Consider the following 23,338-nt stretch of genomic DNA (forward strand, 5'->3'; position numbering starts at 1 on the left):
GAAAGGTTTTTTGTGGACATATTTAGTATTTTTAGTATGGGAAACAATTTTCATGACTAAGGCACACTTCATTATAAGGCGCACCCTCAATGAATGACACATTTTAATTTTTTTTTCCATACAGAAAGCACACTGAATTATAAGGCACCCTGTCTATTTTGGAGAAAATTTAAGACTTAAGTGTGCTTTAGGTATTTGTCAAAGTGCCGGCCTGGGGGCCAAATCTGGCCCGCTGCATCATTTTGTGCGGCCCGAGAATGTAAATCATGAGTTTCTATTTTAGGATCAAATTCAAATGATTATAGATGTACATTACATTTCCTGATTATCCCCTTTTTAAATCAATCATTGCAATTTTTAATCCATTTTTTTCTTTTGTGTTTTTAGTTCAAAAAACATGTTGTCAAATCTAAAAATAAATAGATATTTTCTGTTTTCTACTTTAATATTGAACATAATAAAAAAAAATGCTTCCATTTGAAATGAAAGATGATTAAAAGAAATCAAATAAACATTGCTTTAGATCTATAAAAACGGACTATTTAGGGCTTTAATCCAATTTAAAAAAAAATCTAAATATTAGATCTAAAATGGTCCGGCCCACATGAAGTTGACGTTAATGATTTTCTATGAATCTGTGAATGTTGTGTACCATGAATTCATTTCAAAATATGAGATCGCTTTGTGTCCAAAAGTGTGTAAATTGGCTGTATTGCATCCTCTGTTTATTTCACAGGTAGCCTCATGATAGCTGAAGCAGAAATGCAATATGTCATGCAAAATGAGTTGAGAGAGAATAAGTTTCAGGGAGAAGCCAAAATGTTATGAGGGAGTCCATAATGGCAAAGGCAGCTTTATCTGTGCGGCTCTCTCACAGAGACTCTAATTACATTTCACAGATTGTGCTACAATAGCTGCTGGTAACCTTTAGTGGATGGGCTTTTCAATAATGCAAAGTACACATTTTCATATCTATTCCACCCCCCCTGTGATTCCCATTTATTAATTTGCTGAACACAATAAAACAAAGACTGTTCGTAATGTGCTCCTTGGCTGAAAAAGCGGCCAACAAGATAAAAATACAAAGCCATCTCTCATGTAATGAATAATGGTGGTGAATGCAAAGCCATGACATAGACCGACCGAATTTTGAATTTTTCATTTAATAGGCAATTTAGTTTTAAACTAGAAAGTGGATTGCTCCTCAATGTGTTTTTTTAATCACTTTGCTCAAAACAAAGCATCTTTGTTCTCAATTTAACCCTACAAACCAAAATTAAAAGTCAGGTTTAAAGTTCACCTGAGGTATTTTGTTTCCCTTAACCTGGATTTTTTTAGATATTGAAATTCAAAATGGCAGTATTTGATGCTGGTGAATTGAAAAATCATTGCAAAACTAGAGGGACTATATATTTTTTTGAGTTAGGTGTACTGGCTGTGTGATGTGTTTGTAATGCAAATGACATGATCTTTTGATCCAAATTTTGTATGGCAGCTGCTACGAGGGGTTTTTAATTGAATGATTATTGTATTAAATAGTTGCTTTAATGGAGCGTGCACCTCTGCAATTATTTCTGCTTTAGGAACCTGAACCCTGGGCAGGTCTTTTAAGCCACAGGCGTTTGAATCGCTTCCAAATGAGTGGTCATGGGCACGAGTTGAGGGTCTACCAGTGTCGGACCAGAGACTTAAATTACCGTATTTTCACGACCAAGGCGTACATAAAAGTCTTAAATTTTCTCGAAAGTAGACAGGGCGCCTTATAATCCAGTGCGCTTTATATATGGACCAATACTAAAATTGTTATCACGATAAAATAAAATAAATCAGCCGATAGGGTACACAATCCTCTATGGCAAGCAGCCCCCGACTCTACTATTTTCCCCGTAGAAAAATTACTGCGCAGTGACTGCTGGGATATATAGTTCTTTTGTCAATACATCCAATGGATTGTAGCATGGACATCGACATCAACACAGCTTTACGAAGCATGGAAGGCAGCGTTGGAATAGTTACGCTAGCTACTAGCTAGCTACTATTTGTGAATGGATTGTGGCCGCCTAGACGAACGTATAAAACTCAGCGTTTTCGATGACTCATTCGGACAATTGTTCAATTCGGACACAAAAAATGAGGACTTTGATGGATTTGTGGGTGATGATGACGTGAGTACATTGTAAAATGGCTAAATAAAGTACAACCGAACTCAGTTTTGCTTCTGTTGCCTTTTAAAACGTGTTTTTAGCGTGTGGGTGTAGCGTGTATGTTTAAGCTGGTGTATGTTTTGCCATGCCTGGCTGCGTCTATAAAAACGGTGCGTCCTTTGTGTGTGTAAAATACAGAAATAGCACTCGTTACTGACACTGCGGCTAAAAATGCGATGCGCCGTATAGTCGTAAAAATACGGTATGTCTTTTTATATCTGTAAGACAATTTTTTACGATTTAGATTTTGTAAATCCTGCAAACGGGAAATAAGTACATTTTCTCTCTCCAACAAAATCCTGCAAGAAGCAAACATAACTGCAAAAGTGCAAATCTGACTTACTTCCTTAATCCTTGGATGTTCTTCCCCTGATAGGATCAGTATTTTCCAGAGCAATCCTGCTATCCAAACATATCAAATAATGAGCAAATTTAAGTAGAAATGGTGATGATGACAGCCTCAGTCTTTTGTAAAGCCAGGCACGAGCACAGAATATAGAATCATTTTTTAACAGATTCTGTCGCTGTCTGGCAACTTACTATTTCCTCCGGCATTTGGTGGAGTCCCATTATTATTAAATGATCCGGGAAATGCTCGCTAGCCATAAGAGCAAGAAGTGAAAGATGGAAATGTTGGGATTCACTCCATGTTACTTATCTAAAATGGAAAATAATCCAGGTGATCTTTGAAATACAGAAATACTCTGAATAATCTAGAGTATTAGTATTTAATAGGTTCTTTTCATGGATATCCCTGTATGTCTTTGTTTGTACGACAATATTTATCAGTATTTTCACGATAAATTTTGGAATTATAACATACAATAACAGGATTAATTTGCCTGCCAATACATTAATTTAATAAATTTGAGATCGCTCATAGAGTAGCAGAATATTGGGGAGTTCAGATGTACTATTAGGGTACAAAAAGAGGGGATCCTTGGAAAAAATAGCTTGTGAGTGACAATGTCGAAATGCCAATTATTATTTTCCCCTAATTTTAAGTTAATCATCATTCAAAAATAACTTTTGACTGATTGATGATGTCTTATACTCATTGTCTAAAGCACAGGTGTGAAAGTGGCGGCCCGGGGGCCAAATCTGGTCCACTGCATCATTTTGTGTGGCCCGGGAAAGTAAATCATGAGTGCCGACTTTCTGTTTTAGGATCGAATTAAAATGAATAGTATAGATGTATATTAAATTTCCTGATTTTGCCCTTTTTAAATCAATAATTGTAATTTTTTAATCAATTTTTTTCTGTGTTTTTAGTTCAAAAATCATTTTGTAAAATCTAAAAATATATTAAAAAAGCTCAAATAAACATTGTTTTAAACAGAATATTCAGGGCTTTTAATCCAGTTCTTTTAATCCATTTATAAAAAAATATATATCTAAATATTATATCTATAATGGTCGAGTTGACGTTAATGCGGCCCGCGAACCAACCCGAGTCTGACACCCTTGGTCTAAAGGTACAAACTTGACAATGTAGTGGTATAAATTATGTTCAACTCTTTCAAACATGAATCAAATACTACTTCATTAATGATTTTGATTGAGCATCAGATAATTGGTCTTGTCTCCTGCCTGATCAAATCCCCAAAGTGCTTGATCAATGCCCCAGAAGCAGCTTTGTCTGAGAGAGTGCTTTTGTCATGTCATATCACAATGCACGTATCGTTTTTTTGTTTTTTTTTTAGATCTGGCAACCCACCTATGGTCAGCTCCAAGTAATTTTTCTGCACTGCCACCTCCGTCTTTTCTTGACAACTTGTTGATACATAAACTCCTCTGCTTCTCACAATTGATTGTGTGGCAAATGCTATCAACCACTGCGTTGGGATATGCACTGCTACACTTGAAAACTCAAATCGTTGTTGGAATACATTCACTCTCAGACTAGGTATGGAGTTCAATTGAATTTTCCGAGCCCACCCAAATGGCGACCCCCTGATCAGGTTTCCACTGTATGGACAGCAAGAAGCTTGTTAGTTGCATCCCTTGTAGAGTGCATAGGGTCTATAGTTTGTAGAAAAATTAGCAGGTTATAGTCCGGAAAATACCGACATGAAAAATATGAAGCAAAGCTGGTTTTGGCAAGGTAATGTTATACCACAAAAATGGTATCCTATGACTAATTATTTTCATTATTTACTTTTTCTGTACTACTTATCCTCTCTACAACCAGCCGACACTGCATGTTTTTGGGGATGTGGGAGAAAACTGGAGTAGCCAGCGAAAACCCACATAAGCCGGGGTGACATGCAAACTCCACAAGAAAGTCTGGACCTGGGATCAAATCCTCGATCTCAGTACTGTGAGGCCGACGAGCTAACCACTCGCTCACTGTGCCCCTCATTATTTACGGTACTCGGACGTTTCGTCAAAAGACGTTTGGTCCCCGGACGTTTGGTCCCCGGACGTTTGGTCGACCGGACGTTTGGTAGAACGGACATTTGGTAGAACGGACGTTTGGTCGCCGGGTTGTTACTGTTGAAACCAGCTATCAAAATTATAATCATGAGAGAGAGAGAGCGTGAGTTTAACATCTAAATATCTAATATCAAAATATCAACAGTAAGCTGTCATAATTTGGTAGCGAGCGAACCCGGTGACCAAACGTCCGTTCTACCAAACGTCTGTTCTAACAAACGTCCGTTCTACCAAACGTCTGGTCGACCAAACGTCTGTTCTACCAAACGTCCAGTCGACCAAACGTCCGGGGACCAAATGTCTTTAGACGAAACGTCCGGTCACGATTATTTACTTATGCCTGAAAAACAAATATCCCTTTCTACAGGCAATTTCCGTTTCTTTTTTTTAATTTATTTGCGATCACTACCGAAATGAAGCCTTCTCGCCCACCCAGCCACCCCGAAATCAATCCCCGCACGTTTATGTCAGCGTTGGGGTATACTGGGTTGTCCATGCTCAGCCAGGCACCACAACGGGTCTCCAACGAGCACATGCTTGACTGCAGAGCTACCTGCAAGAAATTAAATTCTCCACTTGGCTGGTTTGGGTGACCGGTCCTGGTCTAGCAGCCACTTCCTTCATTATTCCCGAGCTGATAACTGACTGGACTGGATGTCTTGTCTGTTTAATGCCAGCTCAGCTGCTTCATGGGAGGAACCGGCTTGTCACTCCTCACTGGAACACACACTGTTATATTACCATGGCATGGCCACTTCATTTATTTGACTTGGATTCCATACACGCGTCACGCGCCGCCTGTCCCCAAAAGACACTTGTAATTCACCGGCGCTCAACCTTGTGCATCTTTTGGCAAACTATTCAAAATAAGCTGTCAAGAATTTTCATTAAAATGTCATTTATATGTCACTCCGTTGGTTTCGATTGGAAACAATAAAGGTGACCTTAATTGTGCTTTTTTTGGGTGAGACACTCCAGCTGGTTAAATCCTCAAGGTTCACAGCTTTTTACAAGGTTTTATTATTGCGCTTTTATTGTGAACACACAAGAGGATGTGTCAATGGAGTGGAATGAAATTATCTGGATAAGGAAGGAAATGAAGTTTTTTTATAGTGGTTAAAAGGAAGGTTTTTAATGGATCTTTTATGGAAATTACAATTTTGACGATGGCCGTTCCATTTTTATTCTGCTGTGTTCGACTGTTTTTTGTTTGTTAAATATCCATAGGTCGATGACATAAGCCACTACCATTGAATCCATTTGTTTTTCAACAAATACATGTATACAAATAAATATAGCTCACCAGAACAAGTAATTAAAACAAAATTAGTTTAATCTAACCTTACTCTAAACTTAATTCTAGTTTTGTATTAAAGTTTGATACCTTTCTTCTCCCGGGTTGGCTCTATTTGCCCCGCCTCCACCCTGACTTTCACTATCGAGGGTTGTTTGCTTTTGTAGTACCTTCAAAATATTCCAAAAAGGATGCACACAAATATCCTCGCAATAGAATAACGCACGGCCACTTGCCAACGAGAAGTAATATATACACACTGACTAACGGGGGATAAAAACACTGAAAAAAATGCAATGCTCCGCCCAGTGCTCGTAGATATCTGTTATACACGAAAGAGATGCAGCAAAAAAGACAGTCCGCTAAAATCATAAACAGCCTCTCATGTCTTGGCCACCTGGCTTTCTCGTATCTTGAAATTTGTCTCGTATCTAGAGATAATTATTTGCTCATAATTTTACTCTTATTTCGAAATGCTCGTATGTCGGGGTGCTCGTAGTCGAGGTACCACTATTTACTATCCTCCGTCTTGTGTAGGTATTGAGTGTTTTGGTTGTTGTTGTTGTATTTGTACCCTTTTTTGTAGCATCTTGCTCAGGTTAGCTTCCCGTTGATACATTTTGTTACTTCCTTTGTGTTTTGATTTGAATAAATCTTGGTCCAAATTGTCTGCTTTGGGGTCCAAACGTACTTCAGATTTTTTTGTAGGTAGATTAGTTAAAAAGCCAAAGAAAACATTGTTAGTGACATGCTATGTATGGATGATTAATCTTTAAGAGTGATGAAATGTTGAATTTCATTCAAAACCGTCTTTGAGGGGAAGGTAACAAGCATTATTTTGAAAGCAAACCTTTGCAGGCCATTTAACAGCCGACGCCCACCCCTTTTGTGTAACCACAAAACCGATAGTATTGCGGAACAAAATGCGTTCCAATGTGACAATTAATTGCTTTTTGAGGTTGCTGTTGGTTGACTTCATAATTGGTATAATTTTTCAAATGTACATGAGTGTCATGCCATGATGGGCTTTAGCATCCCCGTAACGCAGTGGCCTGTACTTCAACCTTGAGATCAATAATGCATTAAACTCAAGAGCTTATTGAAATAATAAACGGGCCGGTGTAGTGGAGAGAAAAAAAAAGGCAAAGAAAGAAAAATGCACAGACAAAACGCTGTGATTCTGCGCCAGACGTCTTGTGAGAAATGCATTGTTTTCATGCCAGAGCTCCCCCCCAAAAAAAGGAACAATGAACATCTGAGTGATGTGAAAACGCTGGTACATGGCGAGCAGCGAAAAACAGCACCTGAGTCCAAATAAAGTGCGAAAGCAAAATCTGTGAGCACAAACGGCTCATTTTGTCTCATTTGGATCGCAGTCAGCAAGTTGATAAAAGTCGGCAAAAATCCGAGAGCGCTTTGTCTGGTTGTGGGGAGTCTGCGTAGAACATGTGGCAATCTGCGGTTCCCTGCTGCTATCTTTTGCTCTACGATCTTCATGTTTTGACAGTGTTTGAGAGAGGAACAGTCTGTGAGGTGTCAGGTGAAGACTATATGTGACAGATTTGGAGGGGAAATCAAGAGAAGACAAACAGGCAGCTAAATGCCTGGGAAATGCCTCAGCTCTCAGACAGAAGGCGATAAGTGCTGTTGACGTGGACATGACAAGCTAGCAACAGTAAACCTGGGGACACGCGTTCCCACCGGAGGCACGCCGGTGGACACAATTGTTAATGAATAAAGAATATGCTTAAGCAGCCGCAGGGATATGGATTGCATTCAAGAGAAGTTTTAAGGCTTACAAGCAGCGGTATCAAAGACCCTAAAGCAAGGGTGTCAGACTTGGGTTGGTTCGCGGGCCGCTTTAACGTCAACTTGATTTCACGTGGGTCGGACCATTTTAGATGTAATATTTAGATTTTTTTTTAATAAATGGATTAAAAGAACTGGATTAAAAACCCTGAATATTCTGTTTTTTTATAGATTTAAAACAATGTTTATTTTAGCTTTTTTTTTATATATTTTTAGATTTTAGAAAATATTTGAAAAAGATTTTTGAACGAAAAACACAGAACAAATGGATTAAAAAATTACAATTATTGATTTAAAAGGGGGAAAATCAGGAAATTTAATATACACCTATACTCTTCATTTTAATTTGATCCTAAAACTCAGTTCAGCTCAGTTTTAGCTCTTTTAAGATAGCACAATTCCTTATTATGTACAGTTGTATGCTTATCATTTTGTATTCTGATGTATGAAACAAGTTTTTCCCCTAGTGGTTGTTCTTGAATGCACTGTATAGTAAGAAAACAGGCATTATGTATAATATATACTGAATTATATAAGGCACATGTGTAAAAGTGGCGGCCCGGGGGCCAAATCTGGCCTGCCGCATCATTTTGTGTGGCCCGGGAAAGTAAATCATGAGTGCTGGCTTTCTGTTTTCGGATCAAATTAAAATGAAGAGTATTGATTTATATTAAATCTTCCTGATTCTCCCCCTTTAAATCAATGATTTTAATATTTAAATCATTTTTTTCTGTTTTTAGTTCAAAAAATCATTTTGTAAAATCTAAAAATATATTTTAAAAAAAGCTAAAATAAGCATTGTTTTAGATCTAAAAAAAACTGAATATTCAGGGATTTTAATCCAGTTCTTTTAATCCATTTATAAAAAATATATATAAATATTATATCTAAAATGGTCCGTCCCACGTGAAATCAAGTTGACGTTAAAGCGGCCCGCGAACCAACCCGGATCTGACACCCTTGACATAAGGTATACTTAATAAACCATGTATTTGGACATGCGACCCACTCCCCCACCGTGCCGTTTAATTTTCCAATGATCTGAAATATCCTCTGATTTCCGGAATTTACTGACGTGAAAATACATTCCCCAGAATGTAACGTCCAAAAAGGCATAACTCTCCCCTTAATGAATTGTTTATCCGGGAGAGCACGTGAAATCCAAATAGGGATAAAACATTTGAATTACTGAACGCAACTGTGGTGTCTGCCCTCCTGGACTGCTACATCATGAATATATATTGCATTATGAAGATGTGATGACATTTAGAGCAATCACATTTAGCCCTCCCTACTCGTGCCTGTGTTTCTGCTCTTTCACTAATGTATTTTGCAGCAAGGAATGCATCTTAAAAGATTCCGCCAGAAATGTCAGGCTAGGCCGGGTCCCTTCCCGTCTACGTTTTTTTAAAAACTCTCCAAACATCGACGATACATACCGCATCTGCATCCTAATTACTGCTAAGCCAAGTCGCCTCAGGTAGAATTGGAAGTCTACCCTTGACTTCAATTTTGTCAATAACACATTTAATTTTTTTTACATATCCGCGACGGTTTTACGCTCCTCTACGCTTGTTTCCAAGGCAGAAAAGCGAGAGCCGGAAAGGAGAGGCTTGACCAGTTGGGCGCTGTCTCCCACCTCATTACCAGATGCAAATGAAACGGGTACACATGTTTAATATTTAGTGGCAGCAGAAATGTCAGGCTGGCACAAGATGGAATTAAACAGCACTGTCAGCGCAAGTGAACTCAAGGCTTTCTCAGCTATTTCACTTCATATTGAGTTACTGTCACAATTTATTTTACAGCGGCGCCACGACTAGTGTGAAAATGTTCTGTGATGCCGTTAAGAAAGGAGAGGGAATCGAGGAAGAAGTGTGAAGGGTATTGCTCTGCCGAGGCTTTTTATTTGTTTCTTAGCTTTGTGACAGAGCTTTATTGTCTTATCGCAAAGCACCGCTATTAATCACCCTCTTTTTTTCACCCCCAATCATTTCTTTTAGCATTTTTCTTTACCTGATTCGGAGAATGCATTGTCGTGATTAAACACAAAAGGTGGAACTAACAAGATATGAGGGTGCGAGACGGTAAATCCAAAGTACAGTAGATACATTATGCACATTGGAGGGTTGAGCTATGCAGACCTCCCATGAGAAGGGTTTGGTTTTCCTAATCCTCGATGATCCAGACTCATATCAAATGTGTCAGACAGACCACACCATAAGGATGAAGGGTTTAAACCAATATGGATTTGCTTTCTGCTTTGAAAATAGTATTTTTGATAACTGTAAACCAGCTTTTTTTTCATCCCAAAGTGGGAAAACCGCATGTTGTCTTTTTTTTCCGTACCCCGATGAATATTATCACTGTCAGGGCTCAGGCAAGTTAATGTTTATTCTAATCTGCATGGCAGATAACACTGGGACCCCACGGGGACCTAATTAAAGATACTGTATGTATGCGGTTTATCTTCACAGTACTGGGAAATGTCTCCTCAATAGTTTATCCTCGAAAATGAGAATGGAAGGTTTTTGGGGGACATATTTAGTATTTTTAGTATGGGAAACAATTTTCACGACTATAAGGCACACTGCATTATAAGGCGCACCCTCAATGAATGACACATTTTTTTTTTTTCCATACATAAAGAACACTGGATTATAAGGCGCCCTGTCTATTTTGGAGAAAATTTAAGACTTAAGTACGCCTTAGGTATTTGTTTCCCATACATTACATCACAGATGTCAAAGTGCCGGCCCGGGGGCCAAATCTGTCCCGCTAAATCTTTTTGTGTGGCCCGAGAAAGTAAATCATGAGTTTCCATTTTAGGATCAAATTCAAATGATGATAGATGTACATTACATTTCCTGATTTTCCCCTTTTTAAAATCAATCATTGCAATTTTTTAATCCATTTTTTTTCTTTTGTGTTTTTAGTTCAAAAAGCATTTTGTGAAATCTAAAAATAAATAGATATTTTCTGTTTTATACTTTAATATTGAACATAAAAAAATGTTTCCATTTGAAATGAAAGATGATTATTTAGATCTATAAAAACGGACTATTTAGGGCTTTTAATCCAATTTTAAAAAATCTAAATATTAGATCTAAAATAGTCCGGCCCAAATGAAATGGCGTTGACATTAATGCGGCCCGCGAACCAACCCGCGTTTGACACCCTTGCATTACATGGTACATTTTACGCCGGATGTTTTGTATGTAGTCCAATTGTGATTAAACACGGTTAAAAGATCTAAAAGTTTGACTTTGACGTTATTTCAGGCAATTGAGCTCAATAGTTGCTTTGACAGAATGAGAAGAAAAAGAAACTTTTGCCGTGCTAGTCAATAAAGTCCCACTGACTTCTTAAAAAAAAGAAATAGAATAGAAGTGTTTCATTATTCCAAGGTGGAGGCTTGAAAATGGCATTTTAAATGTTCCCCCCACTGTTCAAGATCATGAAAACCTTTAATTTCATGCAAATGAACAGCTAGGAGCATGGAGCTTAATGTAAACGAATGCGTCTTTTGTTGAAGTGAACTGTGGAGAGCCAAGGAGAGAAAGAGAGCAGTTGGGAAGAAAATTCCCAAGGATTCTTTAATTGCTATCTGAAATTATGTAAATCCCTCTGCTAGGCTGAGTGCAATTATCCTGTGACTCTAGCTGCCAGCTTTACTAATGTCTAACAAAATATCGGCGGCTGACATTTAGACGTGGTAATGCAAATGAGAATTAATTTTTCTTCCAAGACAAAGGCCAGTGGAAAGATCACACCATTTCACACAATAAAGGCTGAAAAATTAGGCTTTGCAAAATGACGCCAAAAATGTCGATCTGGCGTTGAAGTCCATTTTATCAGCACCGTGTAGCGAATTCCATTTTTTTCCCCTTCCCCTTATTCCGCTTCTATTTTAATGTATTCCTTTGGCCACAGAGAGCTATTCTGCATGCAGGAGACATTCATTTGGAGTTGGAATTAATTGCGTCGGGCCTCGTTTTTAGCCATGATATGGGTAGCCCTTTTCACCCCGCCATTGTTGGAACACATTCCTCCCTTAAATCGGGATGTTAGACTGTTTGGGTCACACTTTTTTTATTTATCTCCCCTGGTACAGAGATGGATGTAGGCCAGCAACGGCAGCCTGGTGAGACTCCCCTGTGTTGAGCTCACAACACCTGTCCTACTGTGCGTCCCCCCCACCCCACCATCACCAAGCCCCTGCCCAATCTTTACCAGGCCAAGGAGGAGCACCATCTCTCTCCATAACACTTCCCCCAACTGATTGTCTCCTGGGACCAGGCAGCAAGATGAGGAGCAATGTTCTGGCTAGGTGTTAGAAGGAATTTGGCCATCTCAAGCTGCATTTCCTTATTGGGAAGCGAATTACAATCTGCTGACATGGAGGGAAAACTGGCTATTAATATTTTAGTAAGGCGACAGTGTTAGGTCCCCTCACCTATGGCATTTCTCCAATGTGTCAAAGAATCATGACATAAGTGCCTGTGCACAATACTGTCCTCTCTTACACAGTTAATATATAGGTGTGTATACGTGTATCAATATGTATTATTGTGTGTATGTACGTACGCACGTACGCGCGCACGTACGCACGCACGTACGCATGCACGTACGCACGCACGCACGTACGCACACACGCACACACGCACACACGCACGCACGCACGCACGTACACACACGCACGCACGTACGTACGTACGTACGTACGCACGTACGCACGCACGCACGTACGCACGCACACACGCACGTACGCACACACGCACGTACGCACACACGCACGTAGGCACACACGCACGCACGCACGCACGTACGCACGCACGCACGTACGCACACACGCACGTACGCACACACGCACGTACGCACACACGCACGTACGCACACGCACGTACGCACACGCACGTACGCACACACGCACGTAGGCACGCACGCACACACGCACGCGCGCACGTATGCACGCACGCACACACGCACGTACGCACACACGCGCACGTACGCACACACGCGCACGTACGCACACACGCGCACGTACGCACACACGCGCACGTACGCACACGCGCACGTACACACGTGTACGTACACACGTACGTACGCGTCGTACGTACGCGTGTACGTACGCGTGTGCGTACGTGCGCGTGTACGTACATGCGCGTGTTTGTGCGTGCGTGTGTGCGTACGTGCGTGTGCGTGCGTGCGTGCGTACGTGCGTGTGTGTGTGCGTGCGTGTGTACGTACGTACGTACACACGCGTACGTACGTACACACGCGTACGTACGTACACACGCGTACGTACGTACACACTCGTACGTACGTACACGCACGCACGTACGCACACGCACGCACGTACACACGCACGTACGCGCGTACGCACACACGCACGTACGCACACACATATATATATATATATATATATATATATATATATATATATATATATATATATATATATGTATATATATATATATATATATATATGTATATATGTGTGTATATATATATATATATATATATATATGTATATATGTGTGTATATATATATATATATATATATATATATATATATATATATATATATATATATGTATATATATATATATATATATATATATATATATATATATATATATATATATATATATATATGTATACATATATGTATATATATATATATATATATATATGTATATATATATGTATATGTATATATGTATATATATATGTATATGTATATGTATATATATATGTATATGTGTATATGTATGTGTATATATATGTATATGTGTATATGTATGTGTATATATATGTATATGTGTATATGTATGTGTATATATATGTATATGTGTATATGTATGTGTATATATATATATATATATGTATATGTGTATATGTGTGTATGTATATATGTATATGTGTATATATATATATATGTATATGTGTATATGTGTGTATGTATATATGTATATGTGTATATATGTATGTATGTATATATATATATATACATACATAGACATACACGCATACACATACACACACATACACACAACATTTTTAAACTTTTTGTCAAAAAACTAAAATCCTCTTGTCAAAATTTGTGATTTTGAAATTTGCTCCATGTTTCTCATCGTTTTTATCACAATCTGAATGAATCTTTTTTTCGAAAATGTATCCCCAAAACCACAAACTCTAAGACTAAATAGAATCGCTTAAAGTCACCATGCGTTTTTGAGCTGCTAGATGCAAGAATGCATTTGAAATTGCATTTAACCCCCGTTGCACCTTGACATCATCTTCCTCCTTCTCATCTGCAGTCTTGCAACCTCCATCCGCCGCCACCCATACATCCATCAGAACGCTGTCATGGAGGAAGAGCTTCGATACACCTTCCCGATGCGGCCATCAAGACCCTCTATCTAACACGAGCCGACACATCATAATAACAGTAAGAGGCCTTTCCTGTCCACTGTCATGCTTGGAGAGATTAGTTCCCCTCCACAAAACCCAGGTAATTTGCTTTTGCTCAAGCGCATTTGTCGGCGCTATTCTTTCAGGTTAACTAGTTCACAAGAGGAGATGAGACACTTGGGCTGGTGTTTGCACCGTTTATGACGTTATTCCTCTCAGCTACTTGAAATTCACACCTAAAAAGACATTTCCAGCATCCATATCGCAATAGTCTTTTAATGTTATTGTTCTCACTGCAAGACTATAAAACACAAAGCATAGTGGAACTTGTCTTTTTCCAAGCATGACTGACCAATCGGGTACGAGAAAGCGGTGCATACTTTTATTTACATAATGATTCTGTATTCTTAAATGATGTCATGTTGCAAAATATTTTTTTAGAGGGCAAATATTGGCAATCTGTTTCTGTAGGTGGCAGAAAAACAAAAACACCATTCACGCTCTGTTTTGTCGGGTATCAATGGATTTATTTATTTTTTATTAATTATCCAGGGAAGCTTTAAATCCCCCCAGCGCGTAAATGGCTTGTGCTCCGTCTTCTCACATTTGCAGCACGATCATATTTCATAAATGCTGCATTTGAATTTTTATGTACAGAGTATGCAATATTCATGATAAACTGAATATGTAAATAGGTAACCTTTATTTATGGGTCCCTGCCAGATTCATACTCTTAAGTATTTTTTGCCATCATAAGATGGATAGACAAAAAATGTTAGTTAGGGGAATACTACGCTGGCATTGGAATGATTGATAATTAGCCATTCAATACATATAAAAATATATATTGGCTGCAGGTCATAATTTTCTTTTCGGTACTGACAGCTTTACATCTATCATTTCTCTTTGTCATTGGAAATGATGATTTAAAAAAAAAAATGACAATGCTGCTTGACGAAAATTCCTAAAATTGCATTGACATAAAGTGGTCAAGTTTGAATGTTGCAGTCACATATTAAATCCTACTGCTGCATACTATTACTTGAATCCCAATGTCTGAAATAACCTGTCCCGTGGCAAAAAAAAAAGCTCTTACCCTGATGTTTGGAGGCCGCTTAACATGGCGGAGATGCTCCAAATGTGATTTTTAACCACTTATGGAAATCCATTGTTCCCTGAGCCAGCCTTTTCCACATGCAAAGCAATATTGTGCTGTATTTCTAAGAGGCCCAAGACCTCAATTACATCAAAGACACTTTGTGTCCTGCTGCTGAGCTGCCTGCAGAAGGCCTGATACAACCGTGTCAATGCTACCCCCTTGTGACCGCATTGCAGCAGATGAAATTTGATATCAAAATGCTTGTTAAAATACCCCCCCAAAAATGAAACCATCCACAAAATATTCTATGTTGCCCTATAGTTGAAAAATACTCATTAAATCCATGATTTGCATATAAATACTACTTACTATGCAGGATTGCCTATTTTGAATTAAAGAGCATGTTCATTTATTTCAATGCAATTTCACTTTTTGTAATAATTGGATACAATAACTTGTGTGGCAATCATTAAAAGAAAATGTGTTTGCAGGGTTGCCACGGTGACATGTAGACAGATGCATGACAACGATTTGAGAGGAATAGTTTTGTTTTTTTGTTTTTTTGCGAGGGCGCACTCGTTGCTTTCCCAATTCTGGCAAAAATATGTCAAGTCTTTTCAATGTTGAGATATGAAAAGAAATAATTAGACACAGATCTTTTACTTTGAAAGGACTCATGGCTCACTTGTCATTTCTGGCAAGAAACAAAAGGGAGGAAAAAGTTGGATTCTTTTAAGTATGGTTTGCCATGCACTGCCAGTTTTTGTTTACTTACGTATTGTTTGCCTCTAGAAACAATGCAAGGCTATGTAGTTATTTTTTTCTCATCGTTAAATGAGAATTAGTTTGATATTCATTTGAAATTTTGCACACAAAAATTAATAAGTAAAAGAAAATAAGGTTAGATGCAAAATGTAGCATCAACTCTATGACGAAGCTAGATGTCAAAGGTAATTCAGGTGATTTAAATATACTATTTATACATGTTAGGCTCTTTAACATATGTAATGTAATTAGAAAAAAAATAGCAAGTTGTAAATTAAAAACAAACAATCATAATCATAATCATCGGGACTATTTCAATCATGGAATCTTTAACCAACATGGACAATATAATTTAATTTCATTGACACACACATTAGCTCTGTTGATGGCTATAGAAATAGAGAAATCTGATTAAAATAGCATAAGGCATCAAAAAGATACCTTAAGAAAACTAAAGTAAAACATACTTAAACACACTTAAATAACTACTTCCAGAAAGATGAGGGCTTTATACTACATGTTATTATATAATTGACAATTTAAATAAGCAAAAATATGCCACCTGTAACCTGAGATCGCCTATCATTTTACTAAATTGCCATGAAATTAAAATCTAAATAGGATTAATTGATAACTGAGACATTAACGAATTAGATTTAGTTTTAAATGCTTTCCAAGATAGTATGTAAATCCGGAAGTGGTGTCACATAATCAGTTGTTAACCATAACTCAAGCTGCCTCTAGGAGGAAATATTCCGTGGCCGCACAGTGCTGACACCTGACACAAGGCTGCAGGTCAATCATAGACTTTATGCCCTCATATTGACACGTGGCATCGACTTTCTTTCACATAAATCAGTGGACCTCAACCATTCCATCCTGGGTGACTATCTCCATCCACCATTGCAACTTCTTCACAAGTTGATTTGTGCCTTGCTGCCAATCAGGACGCTCCAAAAGTGTAATTAATCCGAAATTTTCCATCCTGATTGTTTTCTTCTCTTGACTTTTTGTTTAGCAAAAGACTCTTAGTTAACATTGGACCTCATAAGATCTTATGAATGAATCCCAAAGTTGAGGTCCCTGGGGTGGTAGTTGGCACACAAACACGACTGACATATATATTAAGATTTATTTGTCTGCGACCACGCAATATAACTATTTTTCGCATTTCCATCTTCTCAACTGGCGTCCCAGTGGGAGTCGGCGGCTGAAAAATGTGGTGCTTTCAAGCTTCAGGGAATGGCCATGTGAGAAATGTTACGGGTAGGGGATAAAAATGGTATGCTAGTTTTGTACTATAAAAACAACAGAAGTATGTTTCCACATTTTAAAGGCCTCTAAAGAGTTTATGCTTTGCTTTGGAATGTGCTCGCAATTATCAGTCATCTCAAGAGAGATTCTGGACCGGTCGCGCAAACTCCTCGTCTGGCACTAAAACAAACCACAAGAATAGGATGTTAACATATACTATATCTATGCTTGCTAGAATAAATATATTTTTTACTAAATACGCAACAATCCCAAGGTTATGCCTGCCTCATTTCTTGAAAATACAGTTTGTTTTTACAAAACTGTCGTCATGAAGTTTATTCCTAATGGCCAGAATGCAATTTTACGATGGGATAGAGTGGTTAAAAGCAGTGTATTATGAATTGTATCCTTGTGTCAAAGTGCGACCAGAGTCATAATGCATTACTATAAAAGGGCTTATTCAATATCTGGATGGCTTTTATGAAATTGCAGTGGTGAAAAGGGGTCGACGTCTTACCATAAAAGTTCAAATAAACTATAGGTTTTTTTTTTTACTGAGGTGACAATCATTTCAAATTGAAATGTACTTTTAACTCTGTGCATGCATTGTTTGCATATTATGAATATTCACCTGTTGCATAACCCTTGCGATAACACAATCTTTTACGTAATCGCCGCTTCTAAGTGTACATTTTTACCTTAGCGTAACCCCAAAAGACAAACAAAATGGATGTTCTATGGGTTGCACCTCATTCATACTCTGTGTACATATGTAAATACTTAATGTTTCATTTTTACGACAAGGGCGCCGCAAAACCACGTTAGTGAGATGTGTCATCAAGTGCGTGCACGATTGCACTTTGCTCAATTTCCTATATGCAATCACATTCGTTTATTTAGTCAAAACAACGCCTTCAATGGCCAAAAACGAGTAAATAAAGAACTTTAAAATACCCCAAAACCAGCAGGAATCGACAAACAAATATGACGCATTGAGGAAATTCCCTCCAAATCAATAAGAAATGAACCAAAATTTAGCAGAAATGACTCCTAAGTTCCCTAAAATGACAGAAGTGACGCAAAATGAACTGCTATTGACAATGATAGATTCCAGTGTTGGTCCGTGCATTTTCTAGTAGCGCCTTCAGCGCAATCATCAATAATAACCTCATACAATTGAAATATTATTTAGGAATATAGCCATTTTTTACTCACCAAAAATCCTTTTTAACTGTACACAATATCCATCCTCCTTTCTTCCTTCCTTCTTTTCTATCGCCATCGAAGCTAATGCTGAAAGTCGAGCTGTCCTGTCGTATTTCTGGCATATGTTTTTATTCGATTTAGTGCTGAAAATGTTTGTTTGTGACAGGCTTGCTTGCTTTGGAGTTGTCCGACCTTTCTTAATGATGTCCAGCTTTTTTTTTCTTCAAAAGTCTGTCTTGAAAATGGCTTTAAATCAACACAACAATATATTTGCTTATGCAGCTCGCTACAGATACAGCTTGCTAGCTCTGGCTAGTCCACTCTATCACTAGCCAATCATAGTTGGTGAAGGCGATGACATATCCCTACACCTGCGACAAGGCAATGACGTATCCCTATGCCTGCGAGAAGACCTCGGTGTCACCAAATCAAATTCTGATTGGTTAAAGCAACAGTCTTATCAACGCTTGTTTAATGCAGCAGAGCCTGCAGAACTGATTGTGAAGGCCTTGAGGCAGATTTCTGACCCTGGCAACAAATAATGGCTGAAATGTGATTGGTTAAATGCTTCAATATGAAAACACACGTCTGGAAGCAGTGCAACCAGGGGGAAAAGCAATGAAAGGAAGCTAACAGACAATTTGGAATTATTTTATAAGTATTCATGGACAAAATATAATTAACATCAGTTTGTGATTCAGACATTTCTTAGGCCAGCAGAGATGGCCTTGAAGGCCCTGACGGCACACCACTGATAGATTCCCAATTCACTTAAATTGGCTGTGTATGCTCATCTTTCAGTGCCCCTCCCTGTCAAAACGGATTGGACATCTAACACCATCAACGTAGGCCAGTAAATTAACATTTTGGGCAAAAATAATCTGGTCCGGCCCACATAGTTGTCATAAATTTGGCCCGCCAACTAAATTGAGTTTAACACCCCTCTTCTACATCATGATGGTGTTAGTACATATATTTTAAAATCACCCACATTCAAAAGGAGCACAGGTGATCTCATTATGATAATATCACTTGCGGTAAATGTATGTAGCATCACATCTCTTCATTAATTACAGATGCTATCCAACCTCAGTGAACATGCAGGCAGCAGCTGTCTCTGTATATCTGCGATATTGGTTTCTCCCACTTTCTGTAATTAGCAATGATCAAGAGGAATTATAAACGGTGGTTAGCAGCACCGGACTCCTCAATGACCCTGATAGATGGTCAATTATAGTGATCAGGTCGTGCCGTTTATTGGATTTAAAGTGGCAGTGATGGGCCCTTTTGGCATTGTGTGGCTAATTACACATTTCTACATGATTTAAGATGACAGCCAACCCTGAAAAAGACTTAACTAAAATTTAATCATTGTGTATGTTAGGTTCATCCAATTGTATGTTTATTCCTTAGGTTTTTCCAATTCAGCTTTCAATAAAAAGGCATCTGTAGTCACATCCCATTTAATTCTTGCAAGAGAGAATACATCCGGCAGCTCGCCCCACCCAAGATTATTCTAAAGAGCGGCATTATGTCCTGCCTATTTAAGGCTTCAAATCAAAACAATTACAAGGTTATCGATTCCATTTGCGTAAGCAAGAAACAAAACAATTCCATTTGCGTAAGCAAGAAACAAAACAATTCCATAATCAAGCAACCCAAGCGTCAACCTAGCGTCACAAATTAAAACAATATGCTTGATAGCCATCCGCTGACCCAACAACAATTTAAGCGTCCTTCACCGATCTTCATTGTGAACTCGCATCTGGGGAAGAGGTCGACGCGTATCTTCCAGTAATCAGTCCTCGGAGCAAGAACTCAGTGGATTGTTTTATGTCCTTTGCTTCTGTATCTCTCGCTGGGACCAGCTGTCGACCTTGGCGTAAGCGTTTGTCTTCGTTGGAGGCGATCAACACATTTTAATATAGTTACACATTTAGGATGAGCATTACTATTCCTAATAAGCTTTATATTCATTGCAAACACATTTATAATAATGAATATCCCCAACATTCCCCCCTATATTATAAATTTGCACATGATCTCCTTAATAAAACTTCCTTTCAGCTTTATTCCATTAATTCCAAATGAACATATAGTAACATCCCAGAATTAACCCAACAGTGTATTTATGCAAGTGTTGTCAAAGGGTGGCCCTAAGTGGGAAAGAAATAGTGCACATCTATATTAGCCAATCACTAAAAGACATGTATTGCTCAGATTGCCTTCCATTAAACATGTTGTATATATTATATATCAAAAAAGTATTTAAGTCTAAGCATTTTCAGGAGATATCACAACATATTTTTATCTTAGAAACCCAAAGATTAGTATTCTAGCACGTCCGTGTATTTTGTAGCAATGAAAAACATAGAAAAAAAATCTTGACGTTCTTAATTAACCCAAAGGCGAATAACAAACCAATTAATTTGGCAATAACATTTCCCCTGCCTAACTCCTCAAATGATCCTCCTGCTTCGGCAACACGAAGATTTTCAAATCCAAAACCTGCTGCCCATCCGAACTTGTAAACAAGGGAATACATCATTGGCTTGTTTCTGTTCTTATTCCTCATGGCAGAAAAGGTCAGGGTCTGAGGATTATACCACAAGCCCAAATGAAACTCAATAAAAAGCAAGCAATGAAAGCCATATCATCCATATTTTAAACCGTTTGCACAAAGCCGAGGGAGGCTTCCATGAGGGTGCCAATTATTTCACTCCTCAGCATTTGCCCGAACCACCTCGGGTGTACAATCACATATTCCATAGAGTTTGTATCCATACAAGAGCATCAAATAGGATGTTCTGCTATCTTTCCCAATAACTTTATATTTAAATCTGGTGGGCAGGAAGGGACAGATTTATTAGGATTTAAATGCAGATGTTTTTTAAGGATGTGTGTGTGTGTGCACTTGTTTTCTGTCTGGGTTTGTTTTCCCTCTGTGGACTCATTAAAGTCAGTGCAGCACAGTCTGTGCGCTATAATCCTGATGTATTATTAATCATGTCCTGCCATGCAACTCTCCAAAAAATGTACATTTTAGATTTGGGAAAATACGCACAATTTGAATCGGAGTCGAAGCCAGCATGACAGTAGGCTTGTTTTTTTTATTTTTTGTTTTTTTTTATTTTCTTACATGATCCCGAGTGAGTAAACAACACGTTGGTCGTGGTTGGACATCCATTAGTAATGTCTTGGTTTCTGTCTTGGCAACATACAACTGTGCAGCATGAGTTTCAGCATCTTCTGCTCTTGAAAGATCATCATGATATTCACTTGATGACCAAAAAAACAAATGAACACAAACAAACTAACAAAAACAAATTCTGCTTCTGTTTTTTTTGTAGCTCTTTATTTAAGTTGCACACCAACACAGTTAGAGTCCATGTATACGAACTTCTATTTATCGTAACACTGACTTTTATTAGTGTTTGTGTTTGTATTTTATATATATATATATATATATATATATATCGATATATATATATATATATATATAGAGAGAGAGATATATATATATATATATATATATATATATATATATATATGTGTATATATGTATATAGATATAGATCCATATCTATATATCTATAGATATCGATATATATCTAGAGATATCGATATATATATCTCTATAGAATAGATATATCGATATCTCTAGATATATATCGATATCTCTAGATATATATCGATATCTCTAGATATATATCGATATCTCTAGATATATATCTATATCAGAATGCATATTCACATTCATATACACAGCCACCCACACAAGTCCAAATATATTAGTGGCGTCCACCTGAAATCATCATGTCCACATTTTGTTCTCCGGCTCATGACATTTTCCCTTCATTTTATTGGAGCTTGGCTTGGGTAAAATGATAATCCGAGTCTCGTCCACTGACAGACTGCAACATGATTCACTTGGACAGTGACTGACTGCACATCCAATTTGTTTCAACTCCAGAGCAGAGGCTTATTATCTGAAATGCATGAGATGTCTGCGCATGAGAGGCGTGATCAGTTGGGGCGTGCGCCAGGGCTGCTGGGAAAGTAATCAATAAGAGATTGTCTCTCGTAGTTTAGGCCGACACACTATATGACAGAGCTGAAAATTAAACAGGCCTATCGTATTAATAATCATGGAAATACAGAGTTACGGAGGAGGAAGAGCCAGTAGTAAAACTTCAAATAAGTACTGTATCCAGTTTGAGGCAAGTTGGGGAATGAATAAATAAATAACAGGGATCCATAGTTATGTGCTGGGCCAATCACTGGATCATATTAAACTGATAACTCTTCACACTTTATTTATTTGCAGAATTTGACGAATAGTAAGTGTGATTAGACTCATTTTGTAGGTAAAAATAGGACAGTAAATGGCATTCAGCACTTTTTTTTACTGTATCATTAAGTTTTCTGCACTGGAGCATGACCTCGTCCAACCAACTACAATGGGAATATTCACTCCTAGATGTATACTGTATGGCACTAAAAAATGCATAGCCATGTAAAAAAAACAAGCATCACATGTTTTGGTTTCATAAAATCACTTAAAGAACCCTTTGAACAGAGCAAACACGGTTAATCCTGTAACATTTTGCTCATTAACTGTCCGTAATTCACCGTACAACTAAAAAGTCTCATAATATTGTTTGTGCCTATTTGCATGTTTGTGTCTTTAACATCAGGAGACAAACGTGACAAATGCACGGCAACGTATGTTGCAAAGAATAAAGTGAGTCCATATTGGACACACTTCCCAGAGCACGGAAGTATGAAAGCGAGGACAACATCTTGTATCATTTATCTTCCTTAAATGTTGAAGCTGTGACAAAGTGGATGGAT

General features: G+C 38.0%; 1 protein-coding gene across 1 annotated transcript in view; it reads left to right on the forward strand.

Annotated features, from left to right (window-relative positions):
* The window catches only part of LOC144074313 (uncharacterized), a 54,770-nt gene that overhangs the window by 11,158 nt on the left and 20,274 nt on the right, over positions 1–23,338 (forward strand). Inside the window, exon 3 of the mRNA XM_077600682.1 lies at positions 14,067–14,197. Within this exon, the coding sequence (XP_077456808.1) occupies positions 14,067–14,197 (131 nt within the window). The remainder of the gene's footprint in view (positions 1–14,066; positions 14,198–23,338) is intronic.

This window comes from Stigmatopora argus, chromosome 5 (genome assembly GCF_051989625.1).
Source record: "Stigmatopora argus isolate UIUO_Sarg chromosome 5, RoL_Sarg_1.0, whole genome shotgun sequence".
NCBI classification, from domain to species: domain Eukaryota; kingdom Metazoa; phylum Chordata; class Actinopteri; order Syngnathiformes; family Syngnathidae; genus Stigmatopora; species Stigmatopora argus.